This window comes from Paroedura picta, chromosome 2 (genome assembly GCF_049243985.1).
Source record: "Paroedura picta isolate Pp20150507F chromosome 2, Ppicta_v3.0, whole genome shotgun sequence".
NCBI classification, from domain to species: Eukaryota; Metazoa; Chordata; class Lepidosauria; order Squamata; family Gekkonidae; genus Paroedura; species Paroedura picta.
Window position 1 is genome coordinate 10,176,232 of NC_135370.1, and position 16,928 is coordinate 10,193,159.

Consider the following 16,928-nt stretch of genomic DNA (forward strand, 5'->3'; position numbering starts at 1 on the left):
TGTTACTGTTTTTAGGGGATTGATTTTATGTGACCCGCCTCGAGCCTCCGGGGGGAGGCGGGATATAAATTAAACAACAACAATAATAACAACAACAACAACAACAACAACAGTCACTTTCAGACTGGAATTCTGTAACTCGCTCTATACGGGCCTTCCTTCTCTGACCTGGAAAATGCAATTGTTGCAAATTGCGGCTGTGAGGGTCCTCACTAGGTCATCTTGGAGGGCCCACATCCAGCCTATGCTGAGACAGCTGCATCAGTTGCTGGCTGGCTTCCAGATCAGGTTCTAGGTTCAAGTTTTAACCTTCAAGGCTATACGCAGCTTGGGTCCTCCCCAAGGAACCATTTATCTTCTTATGCCTCCTGCAGGACCCTTCGGTCTGTGGATATGTGTTGTATTGCTGGCTGTTCCAGGTCCCTGGGAGGAGAATGGAGCTTCCAAGACAATAATTTTCAAATCCCACATTTCCTTTTGAGGAGACGGTGAGATCTCAGTGACCTAAGGAGACTCTTTCCCTTTCGTTTTCCTGCCTTTAGAGCAGGCTTTTTCAAGCAGGGTCTCGTGAACCCTTGATGGAAGGATTTCCCAAATGGGTCAGAAGTTCATTATTTTTAATATATATATTTTTAATGTTAGGTGATATGACCATATATGGTCTTGTTGACCCACCTCCTCCTCCCAAAATGGCCAGTGATGGGCCTGGAGGGGGTGGGAAGGGGAGAGGCCTATAATGAGGACTAGGGGTGTGCATTCAGCTACTGAATTCGTCCAGATTTATTTATTTATTTACTTAGCTATTTTTCACCTACCCAGTTGAAATGCATTTAAAGGGCTCTTGGTCCCTTTAAAAGTCTTGGAAGTGAATTCTCTTTTTGGAGAAGGCTTTTAAAATGCCTTCACTTGTGCCACTGCTGTGGCTTGCAAAAAGTATTTGAATTTTAAAGGGACCATGTCTCTCTTTATTTCCCCTCCCCCATTGGGACACCTTCTTTGTGGGCCTCTATGGGCCCCTGGTCCAATCTTTTTCAAACTTGGAGGATTTTTTGAGGAGAGACACCAGCACCTTAACTACAAATTTGGTGCCTCTACTTAAAAAATCATGCACCCCCCAAGCCCCAAATACCCCCATATTGATTCTCCATTATAGTTTACGGGAATTATTGACTGTAATGGTCTCCAGAGACTATAATGGAGCCTGAAAAATTCAACATTCCTAAATATTTGCCAAATCCAAATTTGCCACACTGGTGTTAGGATTCAGGAATATTGGGAAATGCCAATTTGTTGTGTTTTTTTTTTTGGGGGGGGGGTGCACATCCCTAATGAGGACAGCTAGAATCCAGTCCAGAAGCACCTTAAAAACCAACAGGATTTTCAGGGTAGAAGTTTTTGCATGCCAAAGCTCCCTTTGTGAGATGCCTTTGTCAGTTATCTGATGAAGGAAGAGCTTACTGTCCCTGAAATCCTATTGGTTTCTGAGGTGCTTCTGGACTTGAGTACAGCTCTTCTACAACAGACCAAGGCATAGACCCTCTCAAGCTGTCTAGAATGAAGCACAAAATGAACAGAGCAAAAGTCCATGACAAGCAACCTTCTGAAGAAGGGGAGCAGTTCTGAAGAAGTCGGAGCAAAAGTGCATCCCTGCCACGAACCTTGTTGGTCTTCCAGGTGCTCCAGGACCTCGACTCTTTTCTGCTGCTGCTACAGACAGATTCATGCAGCCACCCACTTTGGAGAGACTAGAATTTGACTTGGCAGGGCACGTGTCAGCTTCTGTTAAGGGAGAATGCTTGACGCAACTGTATATTTATGACGCAAACACGATGCCATCATGTTAAAAAGTAATGCAACCTAGTCTGGACTTGATTCCTGGGCTTACAAGAGAACAACATCCTTGGTGTACCTACAATATGTGCTCAATGTACACCTGGCTTTCCTATAGACATGTGTTGAGTAATTCTCATGTTATGTTCAATGCATGTACAGCAGAACAGGAAGCCCAAAATTTTTGCAGGAAATGGAACCTGGTATTGCTGGTAAAAGAGCCTCTTGTGGTGCAGAGTGGTAAGCGGCAGAAATGTTGTCTGAAGCTGTCTGTCCATGGGGTTGGGAGTTCGATCCCAGCAGCCAGCTCAAGGTTGACTCAGCCTTCCAGCCTTCCGAGGTCGGTAAAATGAGTACCCAGCTTGCTGGGGGGTAAACGGTAATGACTGGGGAAGGCACTGGCAAACCACCCCATATTGAGTCTGCCATGAAAAAGCTGGAGGGTGTCACCCCAAGGGTCAGACATGACCCGGTGCTTGCACAGGGGATACCTTTACCTTTATTGCTGGTAAAGTCAACTGACCATGGCTCTTTCTTGCCAACCGATGTGCCCAAGCACATACAGGCTATGTTAAGTGTTCATGGTAAGGGGTGCACGGGGCTAAATCCCACCCCACCCATCATTAGGATGACCCAGTCTGGGTTGGGAAATTCCTAATGGGACAGCGGGGTTAGGAGAGGGGAGGGATCTTGACAGGTTAAAATGCCATGGAGCCTTTACAGCAGCCTTGTCTTTCCAAAGAACTGATCCCTGTAGTCTGGAGATCAAGGGCTCAACCCAGGAGATCGCCAGGCCCCACCTGGAAGTTGACAACCCCCTTGACCACCCCCTTCCACATAAACCTGCACAGGCTTGAAATGCACAACATAAGTAAACTCCACGCAGGTGAGTGGAGGGAGAGTGACCCTCCGCTTTTATGCATGGAAGCCCCGAACTGCATTGCGTGAGTCTGCAGCCCTGTCGTTCAACTGCATCTGCTTGGTTCCACTATCTTCAGTGGGTTAAGAGTGCAGTGCACAAACCAGTAAAAATGGATTTGATGCATTGGAATCCAAGGAATGAAATCAAATCACATTTTTTTTCCGAGTCTCTGGTTTGGTTGAACAGGCGAAAAGACAGATCTGGCAGAAAGCAAGGAGGATCTTTCCCCTGGCATGCGATAAGTCAGAACTAAGTCCGTTGGCGAGCAAATGTCATCCTCGGCGAATGCCAGAGATGTCAAACCCAAGCGAAATGTTGGTTGAACCACGTGGCACTCCACTGTCTGGAGAGCTGGCTGGGGAGACCCATAAACAGGCATCCTGCTTGAAAGGGAAGCCATGCGGAGGACTGGATAAGGAATATCCCATCTTTATGTTGCAGACCTAAAAGTGCTGACGAGATTCCAGTACAGAGAAGCAGCAACCCGTTCCCCCTGCCTCTCTTTAGCTTCCTAAAAATAGCCCCTTGAAAGAGGTCTGTCAAGAAATGGATCCCTCTTTTTCCCTTTGCCCTAAGAAAGCTAAAAAGCTCTCCAAGGGGGAGTGGCCACTTCTGGCTGATACCTGATCCTGCTCATGACATCACCGCCTCTGCTTAAATAAGAAGGCGGCAGGCCAGAAAGTCAGGACCACTCTCAGGGACTCAGACAGCTCGCGGCTAATTCCGCCCGCCTCCCTGCTGCTGCTGCTGCTGCTCTTCCCTTCCAACTTTCTGAATCATGGTGGGTTCACGAGACCATTTCAGCCAGCGGGGGGGATCTTGGCATGCGCAGCTTCCGATGACTTTGGTTGAGACAGTCAGGAAAACCCATTTTGCGTGCAGTGCAGGGAGGAAGGAGTGTCTGAGGGAAGCTGACTGGGATAGTTGGGCAATGGTGTCTTTGGGCAGGGGCTGAGGCATCTTCCATAAGGTCACATTGAGTAGCTAATCGTAATAGATTATGTGTACTAACTAAAATGCTTGTGCATTTAAATGCAAATGCACAACAATGAACGGGACAGTTTTGCAGTAAAGAGCTGCAGGATGAATGAGTAGGTACTTGTTTTGGTCTGCAGTAAGGTTCAAGTCCAGGAGCACCTGAAAGAGATCCAATGAAGGCAGTTCTGACTCTTCAAAGTCTATATCCTGGAGATCTTGTTGGTCTTTTAAGGGGATCCTGGACTTGGATCTTGCGCCTTGAATGTACTAGTTCTTGTAAATGTGTTGATCATGTGCAATGGCATTTCTGGTTATCTTAGAATTCTGTTTGTGACAAAAGATAGCTATTGGGGGGGGGGAGAAAAAGAAGAGTTGATTTCTATACCGTTTTTCACTACCCAAAGGAGTGTCAAAGCAGCTTACAATCACCGTGTTCTCCTCCCCCTACAACAGACAACCTGTGAGGTAGTGGGGGCTAAGAGAACTCTGAGAACTGTAACCAGCCCAAGGTCACCCAGCTGGCTGCATGTGGAGGAGAAGGGAATCCAACCCAGTTCTCCAGATTAGAGGCTGTCACACTTAACCACTGCACCAAGCTGGCTCTCTCTCTCTCTCTTAAGCAAAAAAAGGTATTCGATCCATTAGATTGCAGGTTACACAGTACTTGTTTCCAGGGCTATTGCAGACATTTAATAGTACACTTCAAATTGTATCAAGCACCTTTGTTTAATGGTTAGAAACTAAGAACCAACAGCAAGATTTGTGGCCTACTTCACACCAGTTAGACAGGCATTTGTTAGAAGGTATACACAAAAGTTTTTCTGTCAATGCATTTTTTCGACAATGCTAGTTGCTTTCTTTTCTCTCTCTCTCTTTCTCTCTATTGCCCACTGCAGTCCTTCAGTGCTGATCAGATCGCTGGTAAGTGGTATACAAATTCAACTCTGTGCGTATTAAGTGTATGATTCACTCCAAAGTACGTCTATTGTGGTTGCTCACTAGTTTGAGTGGGAATCAGCCGACTAGCAACCTGATGGCATCTTAACAATTCTTGAAGGGGAAAAAAGGGATTGCTTCTCTGCTTTTGCATCTTGGGCAGAAGTCTCAAGGAACGACCTGGAGGCTCTGCATTCCAGCAAGTCTCATTTTTTTAAGGTTTTCTTTTTGTGATTGATTTATCTCACACAGATTGAGTTCTCCAAGGATCAACAGGATGGTAAGTGTTATGGGGTATGCAGTATGCATATGCAGCCATGTTTTCATGCAAGATGCCTTTGGAATACGTCCACTGGTATAAGCTGCACCACTTCATTGATTTGAATTCAGCTACGGAGCAGACTGTCAAGGCTTTTCCTCAAATGTTCAAGCTTGAAACTGAACCCGGGGGAGCAAAGTTCTTTTTGTGGCACTTTAAAGCAAGCAGTGGGTGGAAAATAGAGGGTTAGCTTAAAGAAGGAATTAGGGCTGGTTTGTTTTTAAAAGATGCCTGTAAGTAGATGAAGGATTCTGGACTGTCCAGTAAAATATACACCCAGTAATTCATTCAGAAAGCATTAAAAAGTTTTGAGTGATTAAAGACAAACAACAGGGCTGAGCATATAATTCAAATAACAATTCCCCCCCCCTCAGTAATAAATCATTTGTCTATCAGACAACCATCCTCGCCTGTCATTTAAATACTCAGATTCAGATTCATACTTTATTACAGTCGTTCAGACCAAGTTATATGAAGTTAATACATAAAAGACCAAAAGAATATGGTCATTTAATATAATACAATTTAAAACAGATCATAAAATAGAACTTAACATTATGCTACTTTAGAGCATCGGGTTTTTAAATAAAATAGGATGTTGTGATAACATATTATGTGAATTGGTTAGTTAATATTCAGATAAACACAAAGCAACTTCTTGATTGCTACTGCCATTCTAACAGGGTGGTCCTTCCAAGTTACATCCTTCTAAGTCCACTGAAGCTGGGGGGTGGGGGGTTTATCATGGGGCGTCACTCTGGTTTGGATGGCCCTGTAAGCCTTCCTTGCCACATCATGGGATGCAGCATCCCAAAAGCCACCCTGTTGCCATGCTACATCCCAAGATAGGATGGTTGTGTCTCTCGAAGAAAAATAAGCAAAATAAAGGTACCCTAAAATAACCAAACAACTGTATGTAGTTTGAGACATTGCCTACTGGGTTATAAGGTGAAACACATCTTTGGTGAATAAATGACTTGCGATTCAGGTATTCTGTTGCACAGAATACCTGAGACATGTTGATTTATAACAACCCAACGCACAGGTATAGTGAATGTTGATAGTCACCAAAATCTGTTCAGCGGGATTCAGTGGTTTCTGTCCCAAAAGGGAGAGAATATTTTTTGCAGTAGATCCATGGTCATTCTCGGCTCTCAGAACAGTTTAAGATTAACATTCAGTACTCTGCCACAAAGGAAAATCTAGGAATAGGGAAATGTCCTGGGATTAACCTTTGATTCCTTAGGCTCTCCTCCTTGTGAATGCTTATCGTGGCTTTGTGCATTACCTGCCTCTGTAACTGAGTGAAAAATCTGATGGGCCCATAGTCCTAGCAGAAAGAAACCTAGGTTAGGCTGGAAACCCTGGTCATTACTTTGAAGAACTGATAAAAGAATCTTCTTTAATGATAAAATCCGTTGCAGCTTATTTCAGAACTTTGTTGCTTGATTTTACCTGCTGAATGCTCTGCTCAGTATTAGAAGTCTAAACACCAAATGAATATGTGCAGGCTCAATAAACAGCTTAATAAGGGAACCTCCGAACAGGAGTGTGCCAGTTTCCAACAGAATAACAAACAAGTCCCGGTGAATTATCCTTGTTTCAGTAAACTTCATCAGTAAACTTCATCCGTGTATAATGTGACAATCAATGGATAAAATGAGATACAATGACAAATGCTCTGTGTTCTCCTTGTGAATTATCCTTGTTTTGGTAAACTTCGTCAATTTATAATGTAACAATCAGTGGACAAAATGAGATACTTTGAATGGTGATTGTAGTTTGAACAGTATGAGCAGTTGCCCCTGCATGATCCTGGAGACAGAGAGAACACTAAGCATTTGCCATGGTGTCTCATTCTGTCCATTGATTGTTACATTACAGGCTGATGAAGAATACCGAAACAAGAGTAATTCACCGGGACTTGTTTGCTAACTTGTTGGAAATAGGCACACTCCAAATTCACTCATTAAATGGTTTATTGAGCCTGCATTGATTCAGTTAGTGTTTACTTGCTACATTTGGTATACTCTATCCGTTGGCAGTATTAGAGGAGACCTGATGAGAATTCCAGACTTGACATTATCTAATTCCTAGATTTGGGTCCCACAACACCTTAGAGATCAACAAGATTTTGGGACCAAGAATGTCAAAGCTCCCTTCATCAGATACAAGCAAGAATGGGGGTCCCTCAGTCCTTATATCACAGACATAAGGTGGGAGGGATGTGGTAAAGGAGGGACTTGGGATGCAAAGGTACTGTGCACATTGTGCTGCACTGGATTAGTGCAGAGGAGAAATGCTTAGAAACAGAAAATCAGCATCTATAGTAAGTTAAGAATCCTATATTTCTATTTGACCCATGGGATCCACTGTTCTGAATATGAGAATCTAATATGGGTATCTAATACCAAAGCATATAATAGCATGTATAGAATAGAGTGTATCTAATGGCATCCTTCTATGGATGATAATAACAGCTCCACAGGGTCATCCATAAACAAGTCAGGGCTCCTATAGGCACGGGCAATTCCCCAGGACTGCACAGAGAAATAGACGCTTGTAAATTAATCAAAAAGAGCACAATGACTAAAACAAACCAGGCTGATGAAGAGTGAAAGAAGGCCAAACATGGTGAATGCCAGGGAAGGGGAAAAGCAGGTGATGGCTGGGGTGGATCAGTCTGCTGAAGCCTCGATTGCTCACAGGAATAGCTCCCCCACACTGTAAGTCAGGACCCTGGAGCAGACTGTGACTTTCTCCCTGATGGCACAGAGGTGGGAACAGAGTAAAGGTGATTTCTAAAGGCAAACACGGACAACTGACATGATTTCTTTCTTTTTATTATTTGGGATTTGTGTGTGAAATTTATTTGGGAATTGTTTTGTCAGTGACCCCCCCTCCCTCAAAAGAAGGAAAAGGAAGTGTGGAAATGAAAAGCTCAGAGAATCGTGGAGGGGACAATTTGCAGTAGAATTTTTCGTCCTCCAATCCCCAATTCCATCCGCGGTAGCGTAAATTCAGGTGGATTGCCAGCAGAACTTTGCTAGTCTTAAAGATGCCACTGGGCTCAAACTTTGTTCTGTCCATTGTTGTATGTTCACATAGAGCGGAGGACACATTCCTGGCCTGCGGGGAGGGGGGTAGCTATTTCAGCCACTTCCACCTGTTGTGAAACTGAGTAAATGGTACAGTGATCAAAAGGAAGTCTGGAGGACAGGAGGACATGCCCAAGCATAATCTATTTGCTGTAGCAGTGATACCCAGTGACATGCAGACAAGAATTAACAGCTGAGCCAACATGACTTGGGGACACATGCCAGTCTTTTCCCCACCAGTTGAATTAACCTACTTCTCCCAGTAAGAAGAGTTAAGAATAGCTACATGCTAGGGATTTTTTCCTCCTGAAAAATGAGCCTCCTGTGGCGCAGAGTGGTAAGGCAGCCGTCTGAAAGCTTTGCCCATGAGGCTGGGAGTTCAATCCCAGCAGCTGGTTCAAGGTTGACTCAGCCTTCCATCCTTCCGAGGTCGGTAAAATGAGTACCCAGCTTGCTGGGGGGTAAACGGTAATGACTGGGGAAGGCACTGGCAAACCACCCCGTACTGAGTCCGCCAAGAAAACGCTGGAGGGCGTCACCCCAAGGGTCAGACATGACTCGGTGCTTGCACAGGGGATACCTTTACCTTTTAGGGATTTTTTCACTCCTCAAAAAGTGGGTATTCGTCATCAAGGATTTTTTTATAATAGGGGGGGAAAATTGCTCAGAGTTTGCTCTATCAGATGCGTATGTGTGGGAAAACAAGGCCAAGGCCGATGGTGCAAAATAGGTCAAGTTATTTTTTAAATTCAGTTATTTTTTTAATGACTAAAACAAATCCCCACCCCCCAATTGGTTTTGCCCACAAAAGGTTCTTTCAGGGGAATCTGCCATGTGTAACACAACAATATTATTACTGATTTTATAAAGTTATAATTAAGATCACACTATATATATTGTATACTATATATATTATTTTAAAATTTTAAAATCTGCCCCCAAATACACAAGACTGTTAGAGTTTATTACAGTCTTAAGATTGTATGTAAGAGAACTCCTTGCGGTAAAAACAAAGAAAGAATTTTCAACCCAGAAATAATAGAAGGGTTTTGTAACTCTGGATTTTATTTATTTGGTTGTTTGTTTATATTCTACCCTATCTTTGAAAACTCAGGGCAGATTACAGTAATATAAAATGCATACTTAGGCAGATTGTGAGTGGGTGGGCAGGAAGGGGCGTGCCAGTGTTTGTCTCTTATGGCCCTTCCTTGCATACCCAGGGAATTGCTGATCGCCACTGTGGGATGGCAGGTGAAATTCCTCCAGGCCAAGCTGGATTCTGGAGATTTTGGGTGGTGGTGGGGAAACACATGGGCATGAAATTGGGGTCACTGTAGGTGGGCAAGTAGTTGTGAGTTCCTGCATTGTGCAGGGGGTTGGACTAGATGACCCTGGAGGTCCCGTCCAACTCTATGATTCTATATACGTTTTATAAATAAAAAATAAACTCTAAATTAAGCATTAAAACACTAAAATGCCTCCAACTTACGAACTTGTTTGTTTTCCAACAATTCAGCAAAAAAGAGTCAACGATAGGGAAGTATACTAGAGTAGCTTACTATATTCTGAATGCTTGGTGGAAGAGGTCTGTCTTGCAGGAATTTTACTTGCTCCGTCAGGGCCCAGATTTCCTCTAGGAGTTCACTCTACCAAGAAGGGACCAGGGCTGAAAACGTCCCTTCAAACCAGCTGAAACCTCCCAACCAGCTAAATTCATATATCCATATATTTGGAGTAGGTTTTGCCATCACACACAGGTTCCTTCCACACATGTTGGATAATGCACTTTCAATGCACTTTTGAAGCAGGGCTGAATCTGCACTTACTTTGCTTATTCCATTGTCAATCCTGTTGAATTGAGATCAATTTGAACCCGGCTCTTCCTCATTACTTTCCCCTGACTTGAAACATAAAGTGTTCTGCACATGATTCAGGGAGCTGAGAGGGGGGAGGGTTTTATTTCTCTTCTTTTGACTGCTGGTGGAGAAGCCTAGCACAGCACGAGGCTCTTTCTCTAATGAGCCTGGGGGGGGGGGGGAGCCAAGCAGTCAGCCAGCCAGCAGGAGCAGCCTCTCAGAGAATGAGGCAAATCTCTGCTGGTTCTGGAGCACAGTCACTTTAAAACAGATTCCAGAGGGAAACAAACAGAAAAAATAAATCTCGGGAGGAAAGTTTTACAACCAGGAAGCCTTTGAACTGATGCCCTGGCCAATCAGGGCTTTTGTACAATGATGGAGGCTAGGCAGCAAGTTAGTTCGGGGAAAAGCAAAGAGCTGCACCTTTACTCATTCCAATTTTTCAAATATCGAGGGTTATATCTACTCTAGGTTATTGCGGGGGAAAGGTAGGGTCACTCTGGATCAATCATGCTTGTTGCAGATGAAAATTTTAAATCGCCCCAAATCAAAATGGAAATCGCATTCTGTGTAAATGGCAGGGACTGAATTGACCTGGGATTGCAATAAAATCTCCGTGCAGATTCAGCCCAGATTGCACTTTATAAGTAGATTGTCCAGTTTTGCACAGGAAACTCCAACTTCAAAAGCACGTTGAAAGGGCATTACCCAACAGGTATGGATTGGACTCAGGAAACTCCAGCTGCAAAAGCACACTAAAAATGCAGAATGAGCCACAGTCAAAGTGCATTGCAAGTGGATGGAAAGTGCATTGTTTAGTGAGTGTTAAAGTGCTCTGCATTGGGAAGGCCCTCGAGATTGGTGGGAGGATGAAGCTCACCAGAGACCTGAGTCGGTCATGCGGAGTCTGTCAGCCGAAGTTGCCAGTTGCTTCTGGAGCCCAGAGAGCAGACTCCTTAGAGGCGTTAGGCAACAGGGTCCATTTTTCCAGGGGTGTGAATGAGAAGGGTGGGCTGTTAGCAGCCCCAGGGGAGAACCACTTGCTCTTTCCAGCACTCAAAGGCCACAATTTTTATGAGCTGTAAGAGGAGAGGGCGTGCAGGTGGCATCTCTCCCAGGCCTCCACACTCCAGATCACGAGGGGATTAATCTCAGGTCGATCAGGTTACCGTCCTCCATCCACACACCCAGCACAGCAATTTCGAGGAGAGCCAAGAATCTTCCCGAAGCAGCATAAGAAGGGCTGGAGAGATCACCAAAATAGCACTGCTTCATGTGCTCCTGAGGAAAATGAATCGCGCCTCAGAGCTTGAACACTTGGAAAGGGGTTACAGACTCCCATGTCTGTCCTAAGATAAGAAGGTTTACATAATGATTTATGGAAGGGCAGGGTGGCTTCATAAAGGGGGGGAAAGCTGAATCAGCAGTGGCAGACTAATCCACCTCATGGGCACTGTCACTTCTGCTAAATCAAGTGGGTCACCATGTTGGTCTGAAGTAACACAAGAAGACCAACAAAGATTTATTCAAGGTGTGAGCTTTTGAGTGCATTGTCCTGCTAAATCAGTCAGTCTCCATCCCCTTCAGCAACCATTGGCCAGTTGATTCTCCCCTTTCACAATGCAACATCCTGTCGCAAAGGGCATCAAAAGTGGCTTGGAAGCATGTTAGTTCCTGTGTGTAGACACACCCTATGCCAGGGGTAGTCAAACTGCGGCCCTCCAGATGTCCATGGACTACAATTCCCAGGAGCCCCCTGCCAGCATTCGCTGGCAGGGGGCTCCTGGGAATTGTAGTCCATGGACATCTGGAGGGCCGCAGTTTGACTACCCCTGCCCTATGCCAAAGTCTGTTCTCAGCCACTTTGCCTCTTGGGGGGGCATTCCCAGGTTCATCATCCAGCCAAATCAGCAGCTGCTTTAGGGTGCCAAGGGAGGGGCAGCATGAAGAGATTTTTGGCTTACTGCTGTTGAGGATTAAATAGACATATATTTTAAAGCTTCTGTGTCTTGATGGACACCATAGCTAGTTAGCCAGCTAGGATCGGCGTCCTAGAAATCTAATTAATTAATTAAGAGGGGTTGTGCTATGGCATCAGTTCATCTGAATCCTGCATGGCTTGAGGGAAACTTTCAGGTAGATGGAGACTCCCCCACCCAGAAGCTGCACAGAACACTGTTTCCTGGTTTGTTGTACCCAGACGGATTGCCGGACAGAAAACGTCACGTTTATGCAGAGCTTCAGACACGTTCGTTATCCTTCTAACACTCCTGTGCCAGTCAGGGCTGATTCTTTTATTTACTTCATTCATTCATTCATTCATTCATTCATTCATCAAGGGAGACTCAAAGTGGCTTCCCACAGTCTCTCCGTTTCCATTTCCTCCTCATAGCCACCAGCTTTGAATGCAGGAATGCATTACCAAAGCTTCTGTTGGAAATTAGCTTCCGTGTTGCAGGGCTCTTATGCTGAGGGTGGGATTTAGTCAGTGTATGAAATGTCATTGCGGTAAGGGAAAGGAGGAGTTGTTTTAGAAAAGAGTTATTGCGGATTCATACAGCCTGGGATTTTTTAAAGGTATTATCATATTACAAAACCTAATTGGAATACAGCGAAATTGAGTTGCTCTCCCTTTGCTGAGTTGACCAAGAGACTTCAAGCAACTTTCCGGTCAATTCAGTAACCTCAGAAAAACCCCTTAACAGAATCCTGCAGGAGCGCTATGTTTTGCAGAGTTATTCATGACTTCATCCATGTCCAAGAACAAAGACTGGGAAAGTTGTGTGTCATTTCTATGTGGGCAGCATTACAGTGTACCCACTGAGCAGGTCACAGGCCTCAGTTTCAGACACCCCCTCCCTATAAACCACCACTCTTCCCTTGCTTCTAGAGTTTTGTAAGTTAAACCTTGAAAAGCATTTCCACATGAAAAGTTACTGAATATGATGAATGACCAGGACAGGGACTGCTACGTCCCATGGCACACAAAGGAAACAACTGCACGATCCGGGAATGTCGCTAAAGTCTTGCAGGGAAAATTAAAACTCTAATGGATCACATTTGTTTTTCTAAAAAACTGGATCCTTCTCAGCCCTCCCTAAATAAATACAGCTGAGACAAGTGACAGTGTTGTCCTGGCCCGGATAGCCAGACTAGGGCAATCTCATCAGCTGTCAGAAGCAAAGCAGGGGCAGGGCTTGAATCATGGGAGGCAACCAAGGGAGTCCCAGATTGCTAAGCAAAGGTGGGCAGGGGCAAACCTCTCTTCTGCTGTGAAAAGCCCTCTGGGATCACCATAAGTTGGTTGCAACTTGGTGGCACTTTCCGTCACCAAGAGACGTTGGTTATCTGGACCTGGCAAAGGGAGGGTAGTCTGTGGGTCTCAGTTACAGAAAATCTTGGGAACTGACTCCTCCATAGGTGAGTGATTTGTCTTCGTTAATGTTTGGTATTTCCCTCTTGCAGACTTCAAGGAGGCTTTCCTCCTCTTCGACAGGACCGGTGAGGGCAAGATCACCCTTAGCCAGGTTGGGGACGTCATCCGTGCTTTGGGGCAGAACCCCACAAATGCCGAAGTCAAGAAGATCCTGGGAAACCCCAGCAATGAGGGTAAGTGAGCAGGTCTCCCTTGCAGCCGCCGTCTGATCCTCCTCAAGAGACCTTGGTGTGGGCCGTACAGTCCAGTGACAATTCTCATAAGGGGTGGCTGAAGAAAATTTCCTTTCAAACAAGCCCTCCTTAAGAGATGCAGTAAAAGGCAGCACGGGAAACAGTCTTGGGAGATCTGCTGGGTGAATGGACCCTAAGAGGGGAATGAGGCAGGTTCACTTGGGAGGAGAGGCCCCATGAAAGAAAGCAGGATGTACTTCTGATTAAGTATTAAAAATATTAGAAATTGGTTTTATGCTACAAAATCAGAGAGTTGTATTTTCCTTAGATCCTCAAAATCTAGCTTTTCAAAATATCATTTCATTGTGGATAGATATTATTTGAAGTTCTATGAAATTGCATTCCCTCCTGCACTCCAGCCTGAAGGGTTTTGCTATGGAGAGGAAGGCCTCTAATTTTATTGATTAGTTCTATCTCCAATTTCTTTTCCAGATTTAGAAATAAGATCCATACATTTAGGCAGTGTATGACCCAAATCTTCAAAAACGAACTATCAGTCATCACTATAAAGTGCTGATTTTATTTCTTTTTTTGTGTGTCTTTATTCCCTTTACATTTTTTAATCTGGATGTATGGAGTTTGGTCTGTTTAGCCTGGAGAGAAGGCAGCTAAGAGGTGATATGAGAACCATCTTCAAATACTTGAAGGGCTGTCTTAGAGAAGATAGAGCAGAGTTGTTTTCTGTTGCCCCAGAGGGTTGGACCAGAACCAGTGGGTTGAAATTAATCCAAAAGAATTTTCAGCTAAACATCTGGAAGAAGTTCCTGACAGTTAGAGCGGTTCCTCAGTGGAACAGGCTTCCTCAGGAGGTGGTGGGTTCTCCTTCTTTGGAATTTTTTAAGCAGAGGCTAGATAGTCATCTGACAGAAATTGTGATTTTGTGAACTTAGACAGATTGTGAATGGGTGGGCAGGAAGGGCTGTGCCAGTGTATATCTCTTATGGCCTTTCCATACCTAGGAAAGTGGCTGATCGCCACTGTGGGTTGGTAGATGAAATTCCTCCAGGCCAGGCTGGGTTCTGGAGACTTTTGGTGGGGAGATCACTTGGGCATGAAATTGGGGTCACTGTGGGTGGCTAAGTAGTTGTGAGTTCCTGCATTGTACAGGGGGTTGGACTAGATGGAACTGGAGGCACATTCCAACTCAATAATTCTATGATTCTAAGACCAAAAGGCAGTTATGGCCATCTCATCCTCTTCCCTCCCTCACACGTAGGATTCCTCCCTTCTCCTTCTTCTTTCTTGCTGAGCAGCCCCTATATCAGTTTTCTTTTTATTTGCTTTTCTATGGCTGTCTCAGCCAGTCACCTTTATATATATATAATATATCGATGATGGCCGAGCCCAGGGAACTGAGGGAAGGGATACTATTCCCTTCTTATGTTCACCTTCTGAAATGGCACACAAGAGGCTTTCAAAAGTTCAAAATAAACAAAATGTTTTATTTAACTTAGAATCATAGATGGCTATTATATCACCTCTTAGTCGTCTTCTCTCTAGGCTAAAGAGATCAGGCTCCATCAACCTTTCCTCATATGACTTGGTCTCCAAACCGCTCACCATCTTCGTAGCATGCTCCAGAGAAAAGGAATGGCCAGGTAGAATCAGATGTAGGGTGTATGAGGTGAACTGCTAATAAGACTGAGGTAGCTTTGTAATCACATTAACTCAGATGAATTTCTTGCCAACAAGTAAGCATTTTTGGTTTTCAACAAGATCTTTGAAATTTTGGGGAAACAGGCTTTCATTTCATTTTCTGCATAAACACTCAGGCATAGTTTTCTGAATTTCACTGAGTCTTAAAGTCTAGAAGGCAGGAAATACAACCAAATTCGCCATTTTTTCCCTATATACAGAGACCTGGGTGTAAACTGCACGGAGCTTTTATTCCAACCCCAGATCGATTCAGTCCCTGCCCTCTACACAGAATGTGATTTCCGTTTGGATTTGGGGCGATTTAAAATTTCCTTCTGCAGCAAGAAGGATTGATCCAGCGTGACCCTACCTTTATTGTGCGATATCTCAGAGTGCTTTTAATCCTCAATATCCATTTGGGAAAGAAAGCTCCGTGGTAGAAAACCTCTGATAGGCTACACCTGGTCATGTGTCATGCTTGCCTTAATGGAGAAGCCCCTAATTTCTCTCAATTTCTGTTGGTCCTGGATTTTTTCTCCCTCCTCTGCCTTTTTTGATCCTCTCCCACACCCCTCCAAGAAAAGAAAGAACGAGGCTTGGCTTCCTCCCCCCTCCTGAACTACCCTAACCACGTGCAGAAGACTTTCCTGTTTCAATGGGGGGGGGGAGAGGAAGAATCGAGTTCAAAGCGATCTGAATTCAACAGGATTGACAATGAAATAAAGAAAGTGCAGACTCTGCCCAGGAATCACCTCTTTTTAGAGCTATCTCCCTTTTCACTTAGCAGGGATTGTTTTTCTTCACTAGAAGCTCTGTCCCTTTTCATCTTAAATGAAGATCCTCTCTGATCCTCTCACTCCTTTGGCCTCTTTCCCATTCCACATTCAGAGCCCAACAGTCTCTTCTCCAACTTTCAGTTCCCAACTGTTGTTCCTTAACTGACACTCTCCACAGAATCCCATTCAAGCCTGTCACTAAACGGCTCCCAGACTCTGTGAGGCGTTAACACTTCATGGTCCGTCACATGGTCCATTAAGACTATTGTTACCCGCCACGAGCCTGTAGGGAGTGGTGGGAAATAAATTGAATAATAATAATAATAATAATAATAATAACAACAACAACAACAACAACAACAGTCCAGTCAAAACAGCAGCACAGAACTTTAATTCCTAAAAATATTGCAAGTGCATCCTAATAAAGATTATTGTAATGTTGTTACAGAGATGAATGCCAAGAAAATTGGGTTCGATGAGTTCCTGCCCATGTTGCAGGCAGCTGCCAACAACAAGGACCAGGGAGGCTTTGAAGACTTCGTTGAGGGTCTGCGTGTCTTTGACAAGGAGGGCAACGGGACCGTGATGGGTGCTGAGCTCCGTCACGTGCTGGCCACCCTGGGTAAGCCATGTCAGGGAAGCTAAGAGAAGACCTAGAATTCAGAAAGAGGAGCATTGGCTTTACAGAGGCGATTAGATAGACTCATGGGGGAGAGGTCTATCAGTGGCTGGTGCCTGAAAGAGACCTCCACATCCAGAGACTGTCAACCTCCGAATCCCAGAGCCAGGAGACAATAACAAGGAAAGGCATCAGCCTCTCTGCTGTGTTGTTGGCCCTCCAGAGGAACTGGTTGGCCACTGTGTGAGACCGGAGTCTCAGTTAACCTTTATTACCTGCAGGGCTTTTCT

The 16,928-nt window shown here is 44.6% G+C and overlaps 1 protein-coding gene across 2 annotated transcripts in view; it reads left to right on the plus strand.

Moving 5' to 3' along the window:
• MYL1 (myosin light chain 1) overlaps nt 1-16,928 on the plus strand; it is a 39,695-nt gene that overhangs the window by 18,582 nt on the left and 4,185 nt on the right. The window contains exons 1-4 of one of the 2 annotated variants that reach the window (XM_077319337.1): nt 3,400-3,533; nt 4,627-4,651; nt 13,405-13,548; nt 16,468-16,641. In XM_077319337.1, the coding sequence (XP_077175452.1) occupies nt 3,531-3,533; nt 4,627-4,651; nt 13,405-13,548; nt 16,468-16,641 (346 nt within the window). In that variant the 5' untranslated portion in view covers nt 3,400-3,530. Of the gene's footprint in view, nt 1-3,399; nt 3,534-4,626; nt 4,652-4,918; nt 4,947-13,404; nt 13,549-16,467; nt 16,642-16,928 lie in introns of those variants that run through there. The other variant, XM_077319336.1, reaches the window with a different exon arrangement.